The sequence below is a fragment of the Rhinatrema bivittatum genome, chromosome 11 (assembly GCF_901001135.1).
Source record: "Rhinatrema bivittatum chromosome 11, aRhiBiv1.1, whole genome shotgun sequence".
Taxonomy (NCBI): domain Eukaryota; kingdom Metazoa; phylum Chordata; class Amphibia; order Gymnophiona; family Rhinatrematidae; genus Rhinatrema; species Rhinatrema bivittatum.
Window position 1 is genome coordinate 35,660,698 of NC_042625.1, and position 21,967 is coordinate 35,682,664.

General features: G+C 40.9%; 1 protein-coding gene across 1 annotated transcript in view; it reads left to right on the top strand.

The window, feature by feature from the left end:
* Positions 1 to 21,967, top strand: part of DNAH10 (dynein axonemal heavy chain 10) — a 952,322-nt gene that overhangs the window by 11,347 nt on the left and 919,008 nt on the right. Inside the window, 2 exon segments of the mRNA XM_029571350.1 lie at positions 8,475 to 8,585; positions 8,783 to 8,922. Coding sequence (XP_029427210.1) covers positions 8,475 to 8,585; positions 8,783 to 8,922 — 251 coding nt within the window.

Genomic DNA, 21,967 nt, shown 5'->3' on the forward strand with positions numbered 1-21,967 from the left:
GATGTAGTAGGCCAGATTGACAAACTAAAGAGTAGCAAATCACCTGGACCGGATGGTATGCAACCTAGGGTTCTGAAGGAACTCAAAAATGAAATTTCTGATCTCTTAGTTAAAATTTGTAACCTATCATTAAAATCATCCATTGTACCTGAAGACTGGAGGGTGGCCAATGTAACCCCAATATTTAAAAAAGGCTCTAGGGGCGATCCGGGTTACTATGGACCAGTGAGTCTGACTTCAGTGCCGGGAAAAATAGTAGAAACTATTCTCAAGATCAAAATCGTAGAGCATATAGAAAGACATGATTTAATGGGACACAGTCAACATGGATTTACCCATGTTACCCAATGAAGCAGATCTGTTAGGCCCAAGGGCCTAACAGATCTGCTTCATTTTTTTGAAGGGGTTAATAAACATGTGGATAAAGGTGAACCAGTAGATGTAGTGTATTTGGATTTTCAGAAGGCGTTTGACAAAGTCCCTCATGAGATGCTTCTACGAAAACTAAAAAGTCATGGGATAGGAGGCGATGTCCTTTTGTGGATTACAAACTGGTTAAAAGACAGGAAACAGAGTAGGATTTAAATGGTCAATTTTCTCAGTGGAAAAGGGTAAACAGTGGAGTGCCTCAGGGATCTGTACTTGGACCGGTGCTTTTCAATATATATATATATATATATATATATATATATATATATATATATATATATATATATATAAATGATCTGGAAAGGAATACGACGAGTGAGGTTATCAAATTTGCGGATGATACAAAATTATTCAGAGTAGTTAAATCACAAGCAGACTGTGATACATTACAGGAGGACCTTGCAAGACTGGAAGATTGGGCATCCAAATGGCAGATGAAATTTAATGTGGACAAGTGCAAGGTGTTGCATATAGGGATAAATAACCCTTGCTGTAGTTACACAATGTTAGGTTCCATATTAGGAGCTACCACCCAGGAAAAAGATCTAGGCATCATAGTGGATAATACTTTAAAATCGTCAGCGCAGTGTGCTGCAGCAGTCAAAAAAGCAAATAGAATGTTAGGAATTATTAGGAAGGGAATGGTTAATAGAACGGAAAATGTCATAATGACTCTGTATCGCTCCATGGTGAGACCGCACCTTGAATATTGTGTACAATTCTGGTCGCCGCATCTCAAAAAAGATATAGTTGTGATGGAGAAGGTACAGAGAAGGGCAACCAAAATGATAAAGGGGATGGAACAGCTCCCCTATGAGGAAAGGCTGAAGAGATTAGGGCTATTCAGCTTGGAGAAGAGACGGCTGAGGGGGGATATGATAGAGATCTTTAAGATCATGAGAGGTGTTGAATGAGTAGATGTGACTCAGTTATTTACACTTTCGAATAATAGAAGGACTAGGGGGCATTCCATGAAGTTAGCAAGTAGCACATTTAAGACTAATCGGAGAAAATTCTTTTTCAGTCAACGCACAATAAAACTCTGGAATTTGTTACCAGAGGAGGTGGTTAGTGCAGTTAGTGTAGCTGGGTTCAAAAAAGGTTTGGATAAGTTCTTGGAGGAGAAGTCCATTAATGGCTATTAATCAATTTTACTTAGGGAATAGTCACTGCTATTAATTGCATCAGTAGCATGGGATCTTCCTAGTGTTTGGGTAATTGCCAGGTTCTTGTGGCCTGGTTTTGGCCTCTGTTGGAAACAGGATGCTGGGCTTGATGGACCCTTGGTCTGACCCAGCATGGCAATTTCTTATGTTCTTAAGGACCAGGGAATGCTTCTTACCAGCCGCCAAGTATTACGTGGTTGCCAAGGCATTGTAGCTATCGCCATCGAGCCTACTATTGCTTGTTCAATCTGCACCCACTGCTGGGGGAACCGGTTTCTATTAATATCCAATAAGGCCCGTAGCTGAGGCGCAGCATAGTACCACATAAAATTGGGGACCCCCAGACCACCCTGTGATTTAGATAAATATAATATAGATCTTGAATTTCTGGGGGGACGCCGACGCCAGATGAAATTAAATATCTTTTTCTGCCAACTGCGTAAAATTGGAGAGGGGTTATAAATGGGCAGAGAAGAAAACAGATATAGAAACTTAGGCAAAACAGTCATTTTAACAATGGCTATCCTTCCGAACCAGAAGAAAGTACCACTGTTCCACCAACTCAGGTCAACCAGAATCTTATTTATTAAAGGTTGGTAATTGATGCGGTATAGTTCTGAGAGTTTAGAGGACAGCAGCACACCTAGATATTTGATATGTGCCTTTGCCCACTTGAATGGAAATTTCTCCTTAATATGTTGTATAGTAGGCAGCTCAAAGTTAATGTTGAGCAGCTCAGATTTCTCAAGATTAACCTTGAGGCCGGATACAGCACTAAACTTGGTCAACTCCCACATCACCCTCTGCAGTGATGAAATAGGATCAGTTAATATTAACACATCATCCGCAAACAGTGATAATTTATATTGTAAATCCCCGAAAGTCACTCCTTTTGGGGGTAATTTTCAAAGGAGGTACGCGCATAAATGTAACTACTATTGTAGCAATTTTCAAAAGCCATTTACTCACGTAAAGTGCACTTATGCGAATAAATCCTATGGATGATTCAATGGCATATATTGTAGCAATTTTCAAAAGCCCACTTACTCGAGTAAAACCCAGATTTACGCATGTAAATGCTTTTTAAAATCCGCCCCTTTATGTCTATGGAGCAGGAGCTCCATAGACATAGACATAAAATGGCAGTGGTGAGAGGCTCAAGATAAAGTGCAAATAGGAATGGAGACAGAGGGCATCCCTGCTTGGTGCCTCGTCCTATATCAAAGGCCGGACCATAGCCTTTATTAACTTTAACCCGGGCCTTAGGCTGGTCATAGAGTTTCTGTATCCATTGAAGGAAATATGGCCCAAATGCCATCTTTTGCAGGGAGTGAAATAAAAATGGCCAGTGTACCAGGTCAAACGCTTTCTCAACGTCAGTAGAAAGCAGCACGGCCGGTTCCTTCTCCTTGTGTACTCACCACATTAGGTCGAATACTTTGCGAATATTGTCAGCAGCCATGCGGTGTGGGACAAAACCAACTGTGGGAGGAATTTTATTAAGCCTTTGTGCCAGTATACGGGCTAAGAGTTTAAGGTCTAAATTTATTAGGGAAATTGGCCTATATGAGGCATATTGTGTGGGATCCCTTCCTGGCTTCGCCAACACAGTTATTCCCGCCACATTTGCTTGGCTGGTGAGGCTCCCTTCCTCCCGGAGGCTATTGAAAAAATGGATGAGTGGTTCGGCTACCGTATGAGCACATTTTTTATAATATATGCTGGAGAGGCCATCGAGAATGTTGGGAATTATTAGAAAGGGAATGGTGAATAAAACAAAAAATGTCATAATGCCTCTCTATCGCTCCATGGTGAGACCGTACCTTGAATACTGTGTACAGTTCTGGTCGCTGCATCTAAAAAAAGATATAATTGCGATGGAGAAGGTACAGAGAAGGGCTACCAAAATGATAAGGGGAATGGAACAGCTCCCCTATGAGGAAAGGCTGTTCAGCTTGGAGAAGAGACGGCTGAGAGGGGATATGATAGAGGTCTTTAAGATCATGAGAGGTCTTGAACGAGTAGATGTGAATCGGTTATTTACACTTTCGAATAATAGAAGGACTAGGGGGCATTCCATGAAGTTAGCAAGTAGCACATTTAAGACTAATCGGAGAAAATTCTTTTTCACTTTGGAAATTAGTTGCCTCTGGAATTTGTTGCCAGAGGATGTGGTTAGTGTAGTTAGTGTATCTGGGTTCAAAAAAGGTTTGGATAAGTTCTTGGAGGAGAAGTCCATTAACTGCTATTAATCATGTTTACTTAGGGAATAGCCACTGCTATTAATTGCATCAATAGCATGGGTTCTTCTTAGTGTTTGGGTAATTGCCAGGTTCTTGTAGCCTGGATTAGCCTCTGTTGGAAACAGGATGCTGGGCTTGATGGACCCTTGGTCTGACCCACCATGAAAATTTCTTATGTTTTGATGTACCTCAGAAAGCACCTAATATGAATCATAATAGCCAAAGAAGTATGTGGAACAGACAGGCCCCAAAAACACTGTTGCAGCTAAAGAATAGAACAATAAGAACTGTAAACCAGAACTGAAGGATATTTATCAAGATCTGAGTGTTTGCAAGCTCCTGTGTAAATAAAACCAAGGCAGAGGAACAATGCAGTGACTTCAGCTTATGAGCTTAAGTCAAGGACTGGCCAAGGAAAGTCCAGAGGTCAAAAGAACCTCTACCCTTGGATAAAAGGGGAGCATTCTGAAACAGAGAAAACGCTGATGCTGGCATACAGCCTTGGCCAAAGATGTGGCAGGACCCCCCTCAAAGAAAGGGGAGGGGGGAAAAGACCTGCAATTTGCTAGTACCAGCACCAGAAGGAAGCCTTCCTGGACTGCCCAGCAGCTCTTCCAGTACCAGATCCGGAAGCAAGTCTCTTTCCCAGACGGTTCTTCAGACCTCCAGCCAGAGCCTGCTTCAGAGGTAAAACAGAGAGAGAGAGAGGGGTAAGTAAGTTAGCCGTGAATATTAATACATTAGGTAGGCTAAGGTTTATGGCATGTTTGAAACCAGCCATGGTACAGAACTTTCTTCAGGGTAAATTGGTGCTTAATGGCTAGGATTTTAGAGACAGGAATTGTTATCTTCTGAATGCTACTGTATACATTAGCTGGTTTGTAAAGTGCATTTCAGTATACATTAGCATACAGTGCATACAGTGCATACATTAGCATACAGTGCATACATACATTAGCATACAGTGCATACACTATACATTAGCTGGTTTGTAAAGTGCATTTCAGTGGTTCCTTTGTATTTTGCATTCATACCGGTATTCATACCTGTATTCTTACCTGTATTTTGCTTTTTGTATTTTGCATTAATACCTGTATTCGCCTAACCCTGCTACTTACTTTACACTGTAGTGCAACAATGCCTCCTTTACTCGGAGATTGCACCTCAACCTATCAAACAGGATTCCACCCATATGTTTCCCTTTCACCCACACATCAAACCATACACCACAAAACCCCTCACAACAAAAGAAGACTTATCCCTATACACACCCTCACACGCTCTCAAGCTATCAGCCTCTCACTCATTTCCATTATCCTTTTCAATGCACAATCTCTCCAAAAGAAAACCCATCTTCTACACGATATTCTCACTGATTCTAAACCAGAAATATGCGCTGTCACCGAAACCTGGTTCAAACAACATGACACTCCCCTCATCAACCAATTACCCTTAGATAACTACGATGTTTTCTCAATCCCACGGAAAAAGAAGAGAGGAGGCGGCATACTCCTGGCTGTAAAAAAGGACCTCCAACTTCTGTCCCAGAAATGTGATATCCCATATCAATACGAAATTGGCTTCTTCAAATCAAAATCTCTCCAACTGTGTCTCATTTATACCCCCCCCCCCCGGTCTCCTTGAGAAAGATTCATCACCCCTTATTGAATTCTTTGCAAATGCCCTATCACCTGACATACCCACGATTCTCCTAGGAGATTTTAATTTACATGTGGATACCTCACCACAATCCCCGGCCTGTGAAGCTTTCCTTTCCTCACTCGAAGCCATGGGTTTCCAACAGATAGTGAACTCCCCCACACACAAAGCTGGCCACACCCTTGATTTGATCTTTATCAACTCCCCTATTAGCATAAGCAATCCCCCATTATGCATGGCAGTACCCTGGTCTGATCACTCCCTGATCAAGACTAAACTTACACTTCCTCAAAGTGCCATTTCCATGCCCCTCCAGCCCATATCTTTCAAATTTCGCAAATCCTGCAATGTAGAAACCATAACACAAGCATGCTCAGACATAGACAAGCATATTGACCTATCATCCCCAGATAATGCATTCTCCACCTGGGTTAACCTCACCCTTAGCATTGCCAATAAACACTGCCCCCTAATAACAAAAACTGTCAACCCGAACCGTAGAAATAGGAAACCCTGGTACACGCCGGTCCTCAGAAATCTTAAAATCCAACTCAGATCTGCGGAAAGGTCCTGGCGCAAAAACCAATCCCCCGCAACCAAAACTCTCTACTATCAACGCATGCACGACTATAGAAATTCCATCCTACAAGCTAAACGTGAATACTACGCCAAAAAAAAAAATGGTCTGCAATATAACCCCAAGGCCCTTTTCGCTATGGTTGCTGACCTGACTTCTCCCACACACTCACAAAAACCAGCTAACTCCTCTAAAAATCATTGCAACGAATTAGCACAATTTTTCAAAGACAAGGTATCCTCCATCACGGCACAATTCTCGCACAACAACCTCAACATCTGTCTTCCCTCTATGAACTCTCCAGTCTCCCCTCTCCTCTTTTGAATCCTCATCCTCCCTAGAAGTAGAAACAGTACTAAAGAAAATGAAACCCTCAACACATCCCTCTGAAACCATTCCTTCTAAACTCTACTATCTGTACACAAGGTGATCGCCAAACCTCTATCAATATTCTCAACTGTTTCTCTAGAGCATGGCACTGTCCCGGACTTTCTCAAACAAGCAGTAGTGAAACCGCTACTCAAGAAACCGAATCTTGACCCCGCCACTCTGTCTAATTACAGACCGGTTTCCAACCTACCCCTCCTAGCTAAAGTTCTTGAAAAACTAATTAACTCACGCCTCTCCGATCACCTTGAACAAAACAATATCCTCCCTTCCACCCAACATGGTTTCAGGAAGCATTTAAGTACTGAAACGTTGCTGCTCTCCTTACACGATACTCTTATCAGAGGAACGACTCAGGATCCTCTTATCTGATCGCCATGCTTGACATCTCGGCTGCGTTCGACACAGTCAATCACGATGTCCTCCTCAACATCCTCATGAGTATTGGGATTACCGGCAATGCCCTAGCCTGGATTCAATCGTATCTCCAAAATCGCTTTTTTACTGTCCTAGTGGAAAACAATGTATCTGATCCAATCAGTCTTCCCCAAGGTGTGCCCCAAGGTTCTTCACTCTCCTCTACGCTATTTAATATATACATGATTCCCCTTACTACGCTACTCACTAACCTGCACATCAAGCATTTCATTTATGCTGACGATGTACAACTCATTTTCCCTTTCTCGGACTCTATCCAAACTGCTTTACAAAATTGGGAATCCTGTCTTTCATCCATCAACCAACTCCTAAATGACATGCACCTAGCTCTAAATTCCAACAAGACCGAACTATTAATTATTTCTAATAGGCAACCGCTCCCAGACATCCCATTGCATACTCATCCACCAATTTCCCCTTGCACACTCGCAATTTAGGTGTCATTATTGATAATCACCTTACTTTCAAACCATTCATCAAATCCACCATAAAAGATTGCTACTTTAAGCTTCAAACAATAAAGAAACTCAGACCCCTACTACACTTTACTGATTTCCGTACAGTTCTACAGTCTATTATTTTATCTAAAATTGATTACTGTAACGCACTCTTTCTTGGCATCCCCACAAAACACACCAAGCCTTTACAACTTTTACAAAATGCCGCCGCTCGGATATTGTCAAATACAAAAAAAAGAGACCACATCACTCCCACACTTATCGAACTACACTGGCTCCCAATACAGTCACGAATTCTTTATAAAGCGCTTTCTATCATACACAAGAGTCTGTTAAACTCCAACCTCAACTGGATCAACCCCCCCCTCCTCCCCCGCACCTCCAAGAGACCCACCTGCCCAGCCCTCCAAGGAACTCTTCGTGCCCAACCCATCAAATCCTTTTAAACTCTCCTCCACTATAAATAGAGCCTTTTCCACTTGCCGGCCCCACCATATGGAATTCCCTGCCTCATGATATATGCATGGGAGCATATACCCCTACTTTAAAAAAAAATTGAAACCGACCCCAAAGCCTACCCCATGTCACCCCCCCATTACATAAACTCCTCTGTAATTTATTCACTGATATTTTATTAAGAATGCCTTATGTCTGCCGATTTTTGTACTATGCACTCTTATGTATATAGTTATGGTTACAGTTTATCTATTTGCATCTACTCACTGAACTTTGTTATATGTAAGGGCTCCTCCCAAAAGTTAAATTGTATTATTCTAATTATCTGTTATCTGTAAGGGCACCGCCCAAAAGTTTTTGTTTTTTGATGAACCGATGCGATATAAAAGAGACGTTAAATAAATAAATAAATAAATAAAATAAATAAATGCTAAATCCTGCCAAATCCTGATAAATAAAAGTCTAATTCTGAGGAGAACACGTTGTCTTTTTCTGAACTTAGGATTGTGAAGTGGGAGAGGAACTAGAAGTGTTGTAACAGACATGTCCCTGCACCCCTAAACTTACTTACACTCTCATCAATTAAAGCTTTGTTTGTATCACTACATACAATCTGTGTTGTTTTTTTTTAATTTCATTCTCTGTTGCTTTATGGAACCAGAAGAACTTTTAGAACCTCCAGATGAAGATGCAGGGAGCATGATGCCTGTCTCAGAAATTGATGAGTCAGTTAAAATAGCAGACGAAACATCAGTTACTGCATTAGAGGAAAGTAAGTAGTAGTAACTAATAACATGCAGGCTTCACTGCCAAAAATTGGTTTATGGCTGGTAACAGTCTGACTAAATGGTGTATGTATCTGTCTGATACTTATATTTATTGAAGTTTGTGCAACAGGATTCTTAGATTTTCTTTAATCAGAATGTAGAATTATTACTGATACTTGTATTCCTATTTGTACATTTTTAGAAGGAGACAAAACTAAAGGCAAAGATTCCGAATCTATTGAAATGCCAGCTGAAAATCAACCTCCTGAAACAACTGGTGATATTACAGAAGGATTGAATGATGCATCCTTGGAGGAAGAAATAAAACAGGTTCCATTAACTGTGAGTGCTTTCCAGTTTCCCAACTATATTAAGGGCTTGATTTATTAAGGTTTTTCTCCCATTCTGTATCTATGGGAAAGAAGCTTAGTTAATCAGGCCCTAAATGCTTCTTTACTTACCTTTATTTATGATGTATCAGCTATTCATATTTGATACATTTTAATATATTGAGGGTAACTTTCAAACAACTCGGCACAGTATTTTATAACCTGTTTGTATCAGGTATGCCAGATAATCTATCCCACATAGAAAATGTGTACTTTTTCTATCTATTTTAAAAACATATGCACACATATTTTTCACACAAACAAAAATTGTGACTTGCTTATATAAAACTCTGTTTACACGTGGAAGTTGGTATTTTAAAACATGCGCGAGTAATTGAAATCAATTTACAAAAACTTCACCAGTTCACCCAGTCCTTTTCCAGGTTATCAACACTCTGAACTCCCCACCCAGTTCGTCCAGACCTTCCATTCAACCAACAGTAAATTGTAAATGAGTCTGATATCATTTGCGCAGGATAAATATCAAGTATAAAATTACACAAATAAGTTGACAAATATATGCATGCAAATCTCTTATAAATTAGCAATTTGGCCACTTAACCTCTTGGCCCCACTGAAGACTGCCCCTTTGTTCATGCGTAAATGTGTGCGTGAGAACAAAAATACGCACGTACTTTTGATATTTATAAAATAGCATATAAGCTAGTACAAGCTACTTATGTACATATATTCTGTTTTCTGTGCATAAATGTTTTGAAAATTCTCCCCAGCATGTAGATGGGAAAAGAAAAGTTCTAGTGCATGGATAAAGAAAACGTATTGTACTTCAGCACATGTTTTTTACTCACATCTTATTACACCGGTGTCATAGAGGGTAATTTTCAAAACAAACCTGGCAAGAGGGATAAATCTGGTGCCTCTAGCCTGGGTAATTCTGACAGCAGACACCAGTTCAACAGGCTGGGGAGTGCGTTTCCAAGTACAGTAGATTCAGGGCGTATGATCTCAAACAGAGGCTGTTGGGTCTATCAACAGGATGAAAACAAGAGCAATTTGCCTGGTGTTAAGTCATTTCCAGCCATTATTGAAAGGCAAGGATGTAAAGATTCTATGTGACAATGAAATGGCAGTAGCTTACTTTAATAAACAAGATGGGACATGAAGACAAGCAGTTTCAGAAGAAATGTATCAGCTCTTCCAGTGGGTAGAAGCCAGTCTCCTTCAGATTTCAACATTGCATATCGCAAGCAAAGAAAATCTGAAAGAAGATTTTCTGAGCAGAAACTGTCTGGACTCAGGAGAATGGAAATTGAATGATGAAGCTTTTTGTCTGTTTGTAAGAAGATGGGGCATCCAGAGGCAGATTTGATGGTATCGCACAAAAATGCAAAAACTAAATGTTTCTTAGCGTCCAGACAGATGAATCCAGAACCAGTGGGTTATGCAGCAGATGGAGACTGAACAAACTGATGTCATGGTATATATACTCCTGCAGTGATATCAGCCAAACCAATATTCTCCGGTTCTGGCAGATGGTGGACGTGCATTTCCCTACTGGAGATTGCGAGGAAGGCTGAGCTCAGGTATGTTTTGCAAAAAAAAAAAACCCAACAGAGACTAAATGGAGGGGTTAATTTAGGACTTTCTCCGGTTTCTGTGCTTGGCGCACCATTTCGATGTGTGTTCTTGCTCCCCGGGGGGGGGGGGGGGGGGGGGGTGTTAGGGGAACTGGGCAGCCTGGTAGGCTGAATGGCCTGGTTGGGCTAGGCCCCGCTGTTAACCTGCTTTTTTTTTGTGCGCCACATGGTAGGCTGTGGTGGCATTTCACGTGCTTTTTTCTGAATGGTCAGCTGCCCTCTTCAAGATCGTTATTGCATGCAAGTACGTCCTATTTGTGTCCCGAATTGTGCGCGCACTCTCACGCATGTCTGTGAGCCAAGGTTTGGAGTGGTGACAGTGTGCTTAGCTCTTTGGTGCACAAACTTTGGATGCTTAAATTTTGTGTGTAAAAAATGTATGTGTTTAAATTTTGTTTCAATGAGGCTTAGGCTGGGCACACATCTTCAGTCGCTTGGTAAATGTACTGACGGATTAATGGCGCCGGTGGCTAAGAAACCTAAGCGCTTTTTTCTTTTCACTGCTTGTCATATTAGGGTGTCTCAGCCTGGAGTGCCCTCTAACTTATGCTAGTGCTGCTTAGAGGCTCAGGGAGAATTATCTTAATCTGATTTTAAGCCATCATCAGGTCTTCCCAGCCTGATGATGGCTTGATTAAGGATATGTCAGGAAGGATGCTTGACCTTGGAACTCCCTTGACTGGTTCCTCCGCAGGAAACTGTAGCTTAGGTGGGCGTCGTGCAAGCATCTCCTGGTCTTGGCATGGATCCTTCTGCTTTTCTTGGTTAGAGTGTTTTTTTTCAAGGATTGCAGTCCTTCCTTCAGGCGCAGTCCTCAGTGCCATCCAAGCCTGTCAGTTCAGATCCTCAGGCAGTGGCCTTCCCCTCTTCTGGTAAGGCTAAGTGCCGAAGTTCACCTCAAGCTCCAGGTGTAGCTGACAGGCATCCAGATGGCACTGATGAGAGAGATCCTGACTCCCTGGAGGATGGGGAAATCCGCCCCCCCCCCAGGACTGGAACCATATAGAACAATGTTGCGGTTCTTTCATAGAGATGAATTACCGGCCTTGATTTCCCAGACATTGAAGATGCTGGGAGTCCCTGGGGCAGATTCCATGTCTGAGCCAAAGAGAAATCCCATTTTGGTTTCTTTGCGTAAAGCCTCTTGTTTTTTCCCTGTTATGGAGGCCGTTCAAGGATTGATTGATCTTGAATGGGATGCCCCGGAGGCAAATTTTAAAGGGGGGTCGGATCTTGGAGGCCCTGTACCCCATGGATCCAATGGTGAGAGAGCGTCTGAGTTTTCCAAAAGTGGATGCGCTTGTCTGTGTCATCTCTAAATGGATGATTATCCCGTCAAGGGAGGAATGGCCTTAAAGGAACTGCAACATAAGAACATGCCATACTGGGTCAGACCAAGGGTCCATCAAGCCCAGCATCCTGTTTCCAACAGTGGCCAATCCATTTGAAGTGGCCAATCCATTTGAAGTGGCAATGATATGAAGATAGCTTCTTGTTCCCTGGTGGCCCGCTCTTGTTTGCTTCTCTCTCAGGAGGTTGATGACTCTGGTGTGAATTCCAGGGCAGTTATGGAACCTGCTGCCGCCTTTTTAGCAGATGCAGGCTGTGATTTGGTCTGCACCTCGGCCAGGGGAGTGGTGTCAGTAATAGCGGCCAGGTGTCAGTTATGTCTGAGAAATTAGGTGGCCAACGTGACTTGCAAAGCTAATCTTACGAAATTGCATTTTAAAGGCTCGCTCTTGTTTGGGAGTGAGTTGGAGAAACTAGCCAATAAGTGGGGCGAAACCCTAGCTCCTTGATTGCCAGAGGATAAGAAACAGTCACCGCGCTCCTTTGGTATGAGCGGTCGTCTCGGGGGTTCCAGGCGATTTCGTCCCTACAGAGGTGGGACCTTTCAGAGAACACAGCCTTTTGGCAGGTCTCAGTCCTTTTGTCCCAGACAGCCCAAGCAAGGAGTGGACTCAGGTAGTGGAACCTCCCGAGCATCCCAATGAAGAGTTTCTGACCCACCCCCAGGAATAGAAAGATAGGGGTTGCCTCTCTCTTTTTATTAGAGGTGGGTTGAGATTACATTGGATCAGTGGGTCCTGGAGGTAATATGAGAAGGATATGCACTGGAGTTTTGCAGTATTCTTCGGGACGTGTTCATGTTGTCTCCCTGCAGAAGAAACAGGCAGTTGAGAGTACACTGTCAAGACTTCTCAGTCTGAAGGCTGTGGTTCCAGTACCCACATCTCAAGAAAATACGCGTTGATATTCCATTAATTTTGTTGTGCCCAAGACGGACTCCCTTCGTCCCATCCTGGATCTCAAAGGAGTCACCCATCATTTGTGGGTGACTCACTTTTGCATGGAAACATTGCACTTAGTGATAATGGCCATACAGACGGGGGAATTTCTGACCTCCTTGGATCTGTCTGAGGTGAACCTCCATATTTCTATCCAATTGGAGCACCAACGCTTTCTGTGTTTTGATTTGCTGGGGTGCCATTATCAGTTTAGGACGCTGCCTTTTGGTCTAACCACTGCTTCCAGAACCTTTTCCAAGGTTATGGTGGAATGGCAGTGGAACTGAGGCAGGATGGGATTCTTATACACCCGTATTTTAGACGACTGGATGATTCGGGCCAGGTCTCTGGAAGAGAGCCGTCTGGTGACCCGCAAGGTGGTCTCCTTGTTGCAGGAGCTCGGTTGGGTGGTGAACCTAGCCAAAAGCAGTCTACAGGCATCTCAGTCGTTGGTGTGCGGTTATACATAAAGCAAGGCAAAGTTTTTCTTCTGGAAGCTCGTATTCAAAAGTTGATGGCATCCGATTCAATTCTAAAAACATTAGACACTGGTCACTCTTACATACTTGCCCTGCTTGACATTTCCTCGGCATTTGACACGGTCAACCACAATACCCTCATCACTCGCCTCGCACAAATTGGCATTACTGGCACTGCACTTTGTTGGCTCCAATCTTTTCTGAATGACAGGAACTACAGTGTAAAAATTTGCCGACATGAATCCAAACCCAGAAATCTGCTACAAGGTGTACCCCAAGGATCCTCTCTATCTTCAACACTTTTCAATATATACCTCACTCCACTCTGTCGACTGTTGATGAAACTGGGTCTTCCACACTTCATATATGCAGATGATGTGCAGATCCTTATCCCCATCAATGACTCCCTACCCAACGCTCTCAAAACCTGGGATACTGCACTTGCAGAAATAAAAAATCTACTCACTGAAAACTCCTTGGCAATAAATACTAACAAAACAGAGCTCCTCATCATTACGCCACAAAACAACATCCATTCTATCCTTAATCTTCAATCACACTTTGACCCTCACAATTTACAGCAAGTCCACAGCCTTGGCGTTATAATTGACAAACATTTCACATTAAAAAAATGTATTACTTCCACCATTAAAAATGGTTTCTTTAAACTTCATACATTGAAAAGAATTAAACCCCTCCTACACCCACATGACTTCTGGACAGTACTACAAGCTACTATATTGTCAAAACTGGACTACTGCAATTCCATCTTACTAGGACTCCCAAAAAATTCACTACAACCACTACATTTGCTACAAAATGCAGCTGCATGCTTGCTGACTAACACGCACCGCCACGAACACATTACTCCAGCTCTACAATTCTTCTACTGGCTTCCTGTTGCGTCTAGGATATTATTCAAAGTACTTACCCTTATACACAAGTCAATCTATAACCAAGAAATGCATTGGTTCTCCGATCATTTTACATTCCATACATCAGACGACCAACAAGAAAAATGCACAAGGCTAAACTCTCTATTTCAACACTCAAACATATAAAATATGTCTCAACGAGAGAACGATCATTCATGATAGCTGGAACCAACATCTGGAACAAAATGCCCACAGAATTGCGCCAGGAGCCCTGCCATAGGAAATTTAAACAGAACCTTAAATCCTGGCTGTTTAAACAAGCCTACAATTAATGAACATCTCCCCTTCAGATATTGCTAAATATATGATACTCATACAATTATCGTTCTCCTTTCCAAGCAGACACTATACAATAACTCCAAACACATTCCCTGATCTAAATGTCTGCACTACTTTTACTTTTGTAAAGACTATTTTGATCCTTGGAACTATCCTACAATTTCAGAATCCCAAGTTATTTACATCTCCTGTTATTTATTCCCCAAATTATATATAATTGTATTGTCATATATCCTTCACCTGTTAAGTACGTCCCCTTTGTATTATTTGGATTTTAATTGTTTACTGGTTGTATTTTATATCCGGTATGTTCCATTCTAAATTGTTTGGATTGTAAAGCTTGTTGCTGAATTATTGTTCATTGTAAACTGAGGAGATGTTTTCTAATGTGCCGCAGTATATAAAAAATCCTTAAATAAATAAATAAATATCTGGTGAACATTATATGCCTGACAGTGTAGTCCTATCTGCCGGTGCTCGGGTTGATGGCGGCAACCCTGGAAGTAGTACTGTGGATGAGGGTGCATATGCGTCTACTTCAGCGTTCATTGCTGTCTCAATGGAACCCGCAGTCTCTGAACTATTCGATTCAGCTCCACTTGCCAATGGAAGTCTGCTCTCATCTCCATGGTGGTTGCAAGCGGATCATTTGAGAAAGAGAGTTTTCCTGATGTCGCCAGACTGGTTGGTATTACAACAGATGCGAGCTTCCAGGGTTGGGGAGCTCACTGTCAGGAACTAAACTGCGCAAGGGTGCTGAAATACAGAGAAGTTTCTCTGGAACATCAATCAGCTGGAAGCCAGGGCAGTTCAGTGGCCGTGCTTGCAGTTCAGCTGTAGGGTCAAGTGGTCCAAATAATGTCGGACAATGCAACAACAGTGGCCTTCATCAGTCGGCAGGTAGGAACCAAGAGCCAGTAAGTATTGCAAAGGATAGACCAACTTATGGAATGGGCGGGGGTGCATCTTCAGGAGATCTCAACCTCACAAATTGCAGGAAAAGACAATGTAAGAGCAGACTTTCTCAGCAGGGAGAGTCTGGACTTAGGAGAATGAGTATTGTCAGATGAGGCATTCCAGCTGATAATGGATCGCTGAGGCCTTCCATTTCTAGACCTTTTGGCGACTTATTTATTTTATTTATTTATACAATTTTTATATACAGTTACACAGAACACAAGATTCTATCTTTACGGTTTACATAGTAAAAATCATTATACAAAAGTTAGATAGAGGTGTTTAAACTCATGAGAGGTCTAGAACGGGTAGATGTGAATCGGTTATTTACTCTTTCGATAGTAGAAAGACTAGGGGCTCTCCATGAAGTTAGCATGGGGCACATTTAAAACTAATCGGAGAAAGTGCTTTTTTACTCAACGCACAATTAAACTCTGGAATTTGTTGCCAGAGAATGTGGTAGTGCAGTTAGTATAGCTTGTGGTTAAAAAGGATTGGAATAAGTTCTTGAGGAGAAGTCCATTACCTGCTATTAAGTTCACTTAGAGAATAGCCACTGCCATTAGCAATGTTACATGGAATAGACTTAGTTTTTGGGTACTTGCCAGGTTCTTATGACCTGGCTTGGCCACTGTTGGAAACAAGATGCTGGGCTTGATGGACCCTTGGTCTGACCCAGTATGGCATTTTCTTATGTTCTTATGTTCTTAACAGAATAAATACAATAAAATTCAATAAAAATAATAAACAAAATAACTAAAATCTACTCATTTAAAAATAAAATAAAAATAGTTAAGAAATGAAAATAAGAGTCCTTCTGTCAATCTTCTGTTTCTCACAATGCAAAGGTTCCTCAATTCTTCAGTTGCAGAGAGATCTGAAATCCTTGGGGATTGATGCTCTCTTGCAGGCTTGGCCGGAAGGCAAGCTGCTATATGCCTTTCCCCCTTGGCCCTTATTGGGAAGAATGGTTCGAAAGATCAAAGGCAACAGCGGGACGGTGCTTCTGGTGGCACCGGATTGGCCCAGGAGGCCATGGTATGCAGATCTGCAAAGACTCCTCGTGGAAACCCCCCTTTGTCTTCTGCTGCACAGAAACCTGTTGCTACAGGGGCCTGTCCTTCATGAAGATCTGACTTGGTTTTATTTTTCTGTAAAGCCCTTGAGAGAGCTCGTTTGTTAAAGCATGGATATTCTACTGTGGTGATTGCCACCTTGCTTACGAGCATGAAAGTTCTCCACGTCCTTAGCCTATGTGCAAGTTTGGCGAGTGTTTGAGGCTTGGTATGAAGATCGATGAGTGCTTCCTCATCCATTTAAGATCCTGCTCATTTTGGAATTTTTGCAGGATGGGTTGAATAAAAGGTTGGCCCTTAATTCCTTGAAGGTACAGGTAGCGGCTTTTGCCTGTTTCAGAGGCCAAGTGAATGGTGAATCCTTATCTCACCCTGATATAGCCCATTTCTTGAGGGGAGTGAAACATCTTCGTCTTCCCTTACAGTTACCGGTTTCTTTGTGGAGTCTTAACCTGGTGTTTGCATTTTTGGTGGGCCCTATGTTTCAATTGCTGTGAAGCCTTTCCTTGCGATTACTGACCTTGAAAACGGTGTTTCTGGTGGCGATTTGTTCTATGCGAAGAATTCTGAGCTGCAGGCCTTGTCTTGCTGAGAGCCATTCCTTTGGGTGGCTCCAGGGGCAATACGGTTGCATACTGTTCCTTCCCTCTTGTCTAAAGTGGTCTCAGATTTTCACTTGAATTAGTCCATTTCCTTACCATCTTTGGATAAGGACAGAGATGCGGAAGAATATTGCCTTTTGCATCCCTTGGATGTCAAGAGACTTGTCATGAGATATCTGGAGGTTTCTAAACTTTTAAAAAAGTCGGATCATCTGTTTGTTCTTCATGGTGGGGGGAAGACAGGGTGAACCAGCTTTGCGGGCTACAATAGCTTGCTGGATTAAGGAAGTGGTTACGGCTGCGTATATGGCGGCTGAAAAGCCGTTGTCCACTCAGGTAAGGACTCATTCCACTAGGGCTAAGGTAGTGTCATGGGCGGAGGTTAGATTGTTGTCTCTTGTCAACATTTGCTGAGCTGCGACATGGTCCTCCTTACACACCCTTTTCAGGTATTATCGTCTGGATTTGTAGACCTGGGAGATAGAAGCTGCATTTGCACGTGCAAAGACTATCTTCCCCAATTTAGGGCCGGATATTGCTATGAAAGGAATGAGGGGAAAAAAGCTAGTCACTATGGTAAATAGAGGGCGTAGGAAGAATTAGGCTAAGGGATCTTGCAGAGGAGTGGGATCAAGCGGCCATCTTGGTCGCTGCTCAAGAGCACCCCCCCAGCGGAGTAGGTTTTTATAAATCCTCTGAGTCTCCATTTTGGATTATGAGGATCCATATGATGGGAGTAGTTGTGATTCTATTGAGGAAGGGGAAATTCAGTCTGAAAAAAAGGAAGATCCAGTATTTAGACTCTTTCTTAAGGATGAAGTTGCAGTATTAATTTCACAAGTGATTTCATCACTTAGAATCACAGAAGACAAAATGGAGGAAACCCCAGATTGGAACCCAACTATTAAAGTGGTTCACAAAACATCTAGGGCATTTCCCCTTCATTCTGAAAAGAAGATATGTTAACTGCAAGGGAGTCACCATAGACTGGATACAGATGACCAAAGTAATGATGGTACTAGCAGCATTTTTAAGAAAAGAAGGAATTATCCATATTTGGATGACTGGTTTATCAGAGCAAAATCTTATCAAGAATGTGTTGAAGTATCCAGCAGAGTGGTACAGATTTTAGGGATGTGTGTTCATTGGCCAATTTGTTTCATTCTCCTGAATGGAGAGTAGGTGCAAAACTGATGGTATGCACATATGTAGGTGGATAGCCACCTACATATGTACGAGCTTACTATCAATTCTTGAGATATGCACATACTGCTGAAACAAACTAATTGATCAACGAATGCACATCCCTAATAGATTTTAGAAAGTTTAGGCTGGGTAATCAATTATGCAGAAAACAATCTTATTCCATCCCAGTCTCTTGAGTATCTAATTCAATATCAAGGAAGGTTGTGTATTACTGACTTCAAAGTTGGTGACCAAGATAATCGAACAAGTAAACAAATTCTTGACACAAGGAATCCCAAGAGTATGAGACTACCTTTAAACTACTAGGGACAATGGCAGCAACTCCAGACCTAGATCATTGGACCAGAGCTCACATGCAACTTCTACAGAATTATCTTTTTTTATCATTGATCTCCTGAAACTCAAGACTATGAGTGTCATCTTCTCCTTCCTGCTCAAGTAAGATAAGCATCTGTTTTTGATTATCAGAGATATACATCTATTAACCTTATTATTGTGCTTCCATTTACTACTTTTTTCTTTTACGTTTCTGTTAAGTAACCTTTTTTCAAGTTCCTACCTCTATAGCCTTTGTTAACAATTTTATTATAATGTTCTCTGTATTGATTATGGAATATTTTTTCCTGCTTTTTCTGTTTTATGTAAACCGGTATGATTTGCATTTTAATGTAAGAATGTCGGTATATAAAAATTATAAATAAATAAATAAATAAATAAACCTAAAAGCATCATTGTAGATTTTAGTCACCATAGATGTGAGTCTAACAGGTTGGGGAGTATATTGCCAACATCACTTTATTCAGGGATAGTGTGTACAAGGAAAGAAGCCATTTGGTTAATCAATAGATTAGAAACGAGCAATAAGATTAGCTTTTCCATCTTCAATACATTGTGAAGGGGAGAGAGGTGAGAATAGTATGAGACATTGCTACTGCAGTAGCATATAAACAAAGGTGGAACATGAAGTCAAGGAATATCAGAGGAGACAAATCTCTTGTTCACTTGAGTGAAAAGAAATCTTTCACAGATTTTGGCATCATACATTTGCAGATCAAGTAAATGTTCAAGCCAATTTTCTAAGCAGAAGTCTTCTGGATTCAGGTGAGTGGGAATTTGGTGAAGAGGCCTTTCAAAAGATAGTGAATTGATGGGTCACACTTCAGGTGGATCTTATGGTGATTCGAAAAAAAGCTATCCATTTATAACTGACTCACAGAATCTAAAGGATAGATGCACCAATTCAGTCATGGCCAAAGCTAAATTTAATATATGTTTTCCCACTATTTCCATTGATATAAAAAATAGAGGCCAAGGGAAAGGTGCAGTAATGGAGATGAAATTATTCTAAGCACAAAGGAATATGGGGGTAATTGTATTTGATGAGCTTAAGGTAGTCAAACAGTGGATAAAGCAACAGTAAACGCCAAAAAGATGCTTGGCTACATAGGGAGAAGAATAGTGACCTTCCATTAATATTGAATCTTGGAAGAAAAGACTCCTGGAACCTGATGGTTTAAAGGGTGATCAATTAGGTCTACAAACCATCTTTTCTTCCAAGATCCAATATTAATGAAAGATATGTCTCCATTTTATCTTATAGCATAACGCTTGAAAAATCAAATTTTTATAAAAAAAGGCTACGCTTATCTGTAATTTCTACTTTGTTAAAAGCAAGAAAGAATTCAACATCACTAGCACATATACGTGTATGGTGTTTGAGAACCATTTCAACAATTATTCGGTATCCCCTTGTTGGGGGGATACCAAATATTTAATCTTTTTTACAGAAAGGTTTAGAAAAGGGTCTAGTATTACATTCTTTAAAAATTCAGGTGGCATCAATATCCTGTTTCAGAGGCAGAATGAAAGGAAATTCTGTCCTCATCTCATCCTCCTGTCACTCGTTTCTCCTGTATGGGATCAAAATGTTTGCACCCTCATTTTGAGCAGTGTGTATTGTGGAATCTAAATTTAGTATTAAAAGCATATATCAAACTCTTTCAAACCATTGAAGCATACTACTATTAAGGATATAATATTAAAAACAATCTTTCTGCTTGCAATAACATCAAGAAGATGCATTTAGAGATTTAGGCACCATCCTGTAGGGATTCATTTTTAAATTGTATCCATATTCAGTAACACTTCATCCATTTCCTTCATTTTTTACTAGAAGTGATTCCAAGTTTTTCATTTAAATCAATCTATATCACTATTGGCATTTTTAAAGGAGGAATGTGAAGGAATAAATAAGTGTTTGACGTTTGATGTACGACAAAACCTTATCAATTATTTAGACATTACAAATTAATTGTGTAAATTTGATAAATTAGACATTTTATTTGGAGGTCCACATAAAGGTGAAGCAGCATCAAAAGCTACCTTAGCAAGTTGGCTAGAAAACGATACCTTCAGCATACATACAGTAGTAAAGGGATGTCAGGCTTCAGAAATTATTAGAGCCCAGTCCTCAAGAGCTTAATCTTCTTCTTAGGCAGAAACAGTGGCTGTACATCAGGTTAACATTGTAAAGCTGCGACATGGTGTTCTTCACACTTTTTTTTTTTTTTTTTTATAAAACATTATAGATTGGATGTTCTTGTGAAAGAAAATGCCTCTTTTGGAGCAAGTATTATCAGAGTGGGTTTAACATAATTCCACCCAGAAAAATTGGATTTTAGTACTTACCAGTTACTCTGAACTGGTGTAGCAGGATGAGAAAGGAGGGAGAAATTTACACTTATCTGATCATTTCCTTTCCTTTAGTCCTGCTACATCAGTCCAAAAACCTACCTGGGAGGTAAAAATGTTATTGATTACAGATATTTTAGTTATTGAGCACATATTTTAAAAATTAAAATTTGGCATTCCAAAAGATTTCAGAAATTTTGAAGAGATTCCTCTTCTAAACTTTTCTAGTTGCCTTTGAAAAAAATCTTTAATTACACATTTTAACATAGTTAATTATTTTAAACTTCATAGACTGCTTTATCAGAGGAATACTGGCTTTAACTGCCCTGCACCACATGTTAATAGAGATGTCACAGGAAAACATGTGATCTGCCTCCATTTGCTGGGATGGGAAAGTAAACTCAATCATTCTGGACTGGTGTAGCAGGACTAAAGGAAAGGAAATTATCAGGTAAGTATAAATTTCTCTTTTCAGTCCACCGTACAGCATACAGTGATACAAAGTTAACTCCCGATGTGGTAAGCTAAGGGTATGCCAATGCACTTGAAATTTAAACAAAAAAAAAAAGCAAAAGACATTCTAATCATGTTTTATGCTTAGTATGCATAAAACATGATTTGTGAACTGTCATTTAATGCCTTCAAACTACCTCTGACACCCACTGGGTGGTAAACCCTTGGCCTCTTGAGGATCCCAGCAAGCCTATACTATCTACAGTACCTGAATGTAATCTACTTTGAAGTGCCTGAAAAGTGAAATATAAATTAAACAAATAAAAAGCCTACATAGTCATTGCATCACAACAACGTGACGTCACAGGGGTAGATTTTAAAAAACTGCGCGTTCGCGTACTTTTGTTGGCGCACCAGGCACAAACAAAGTACGC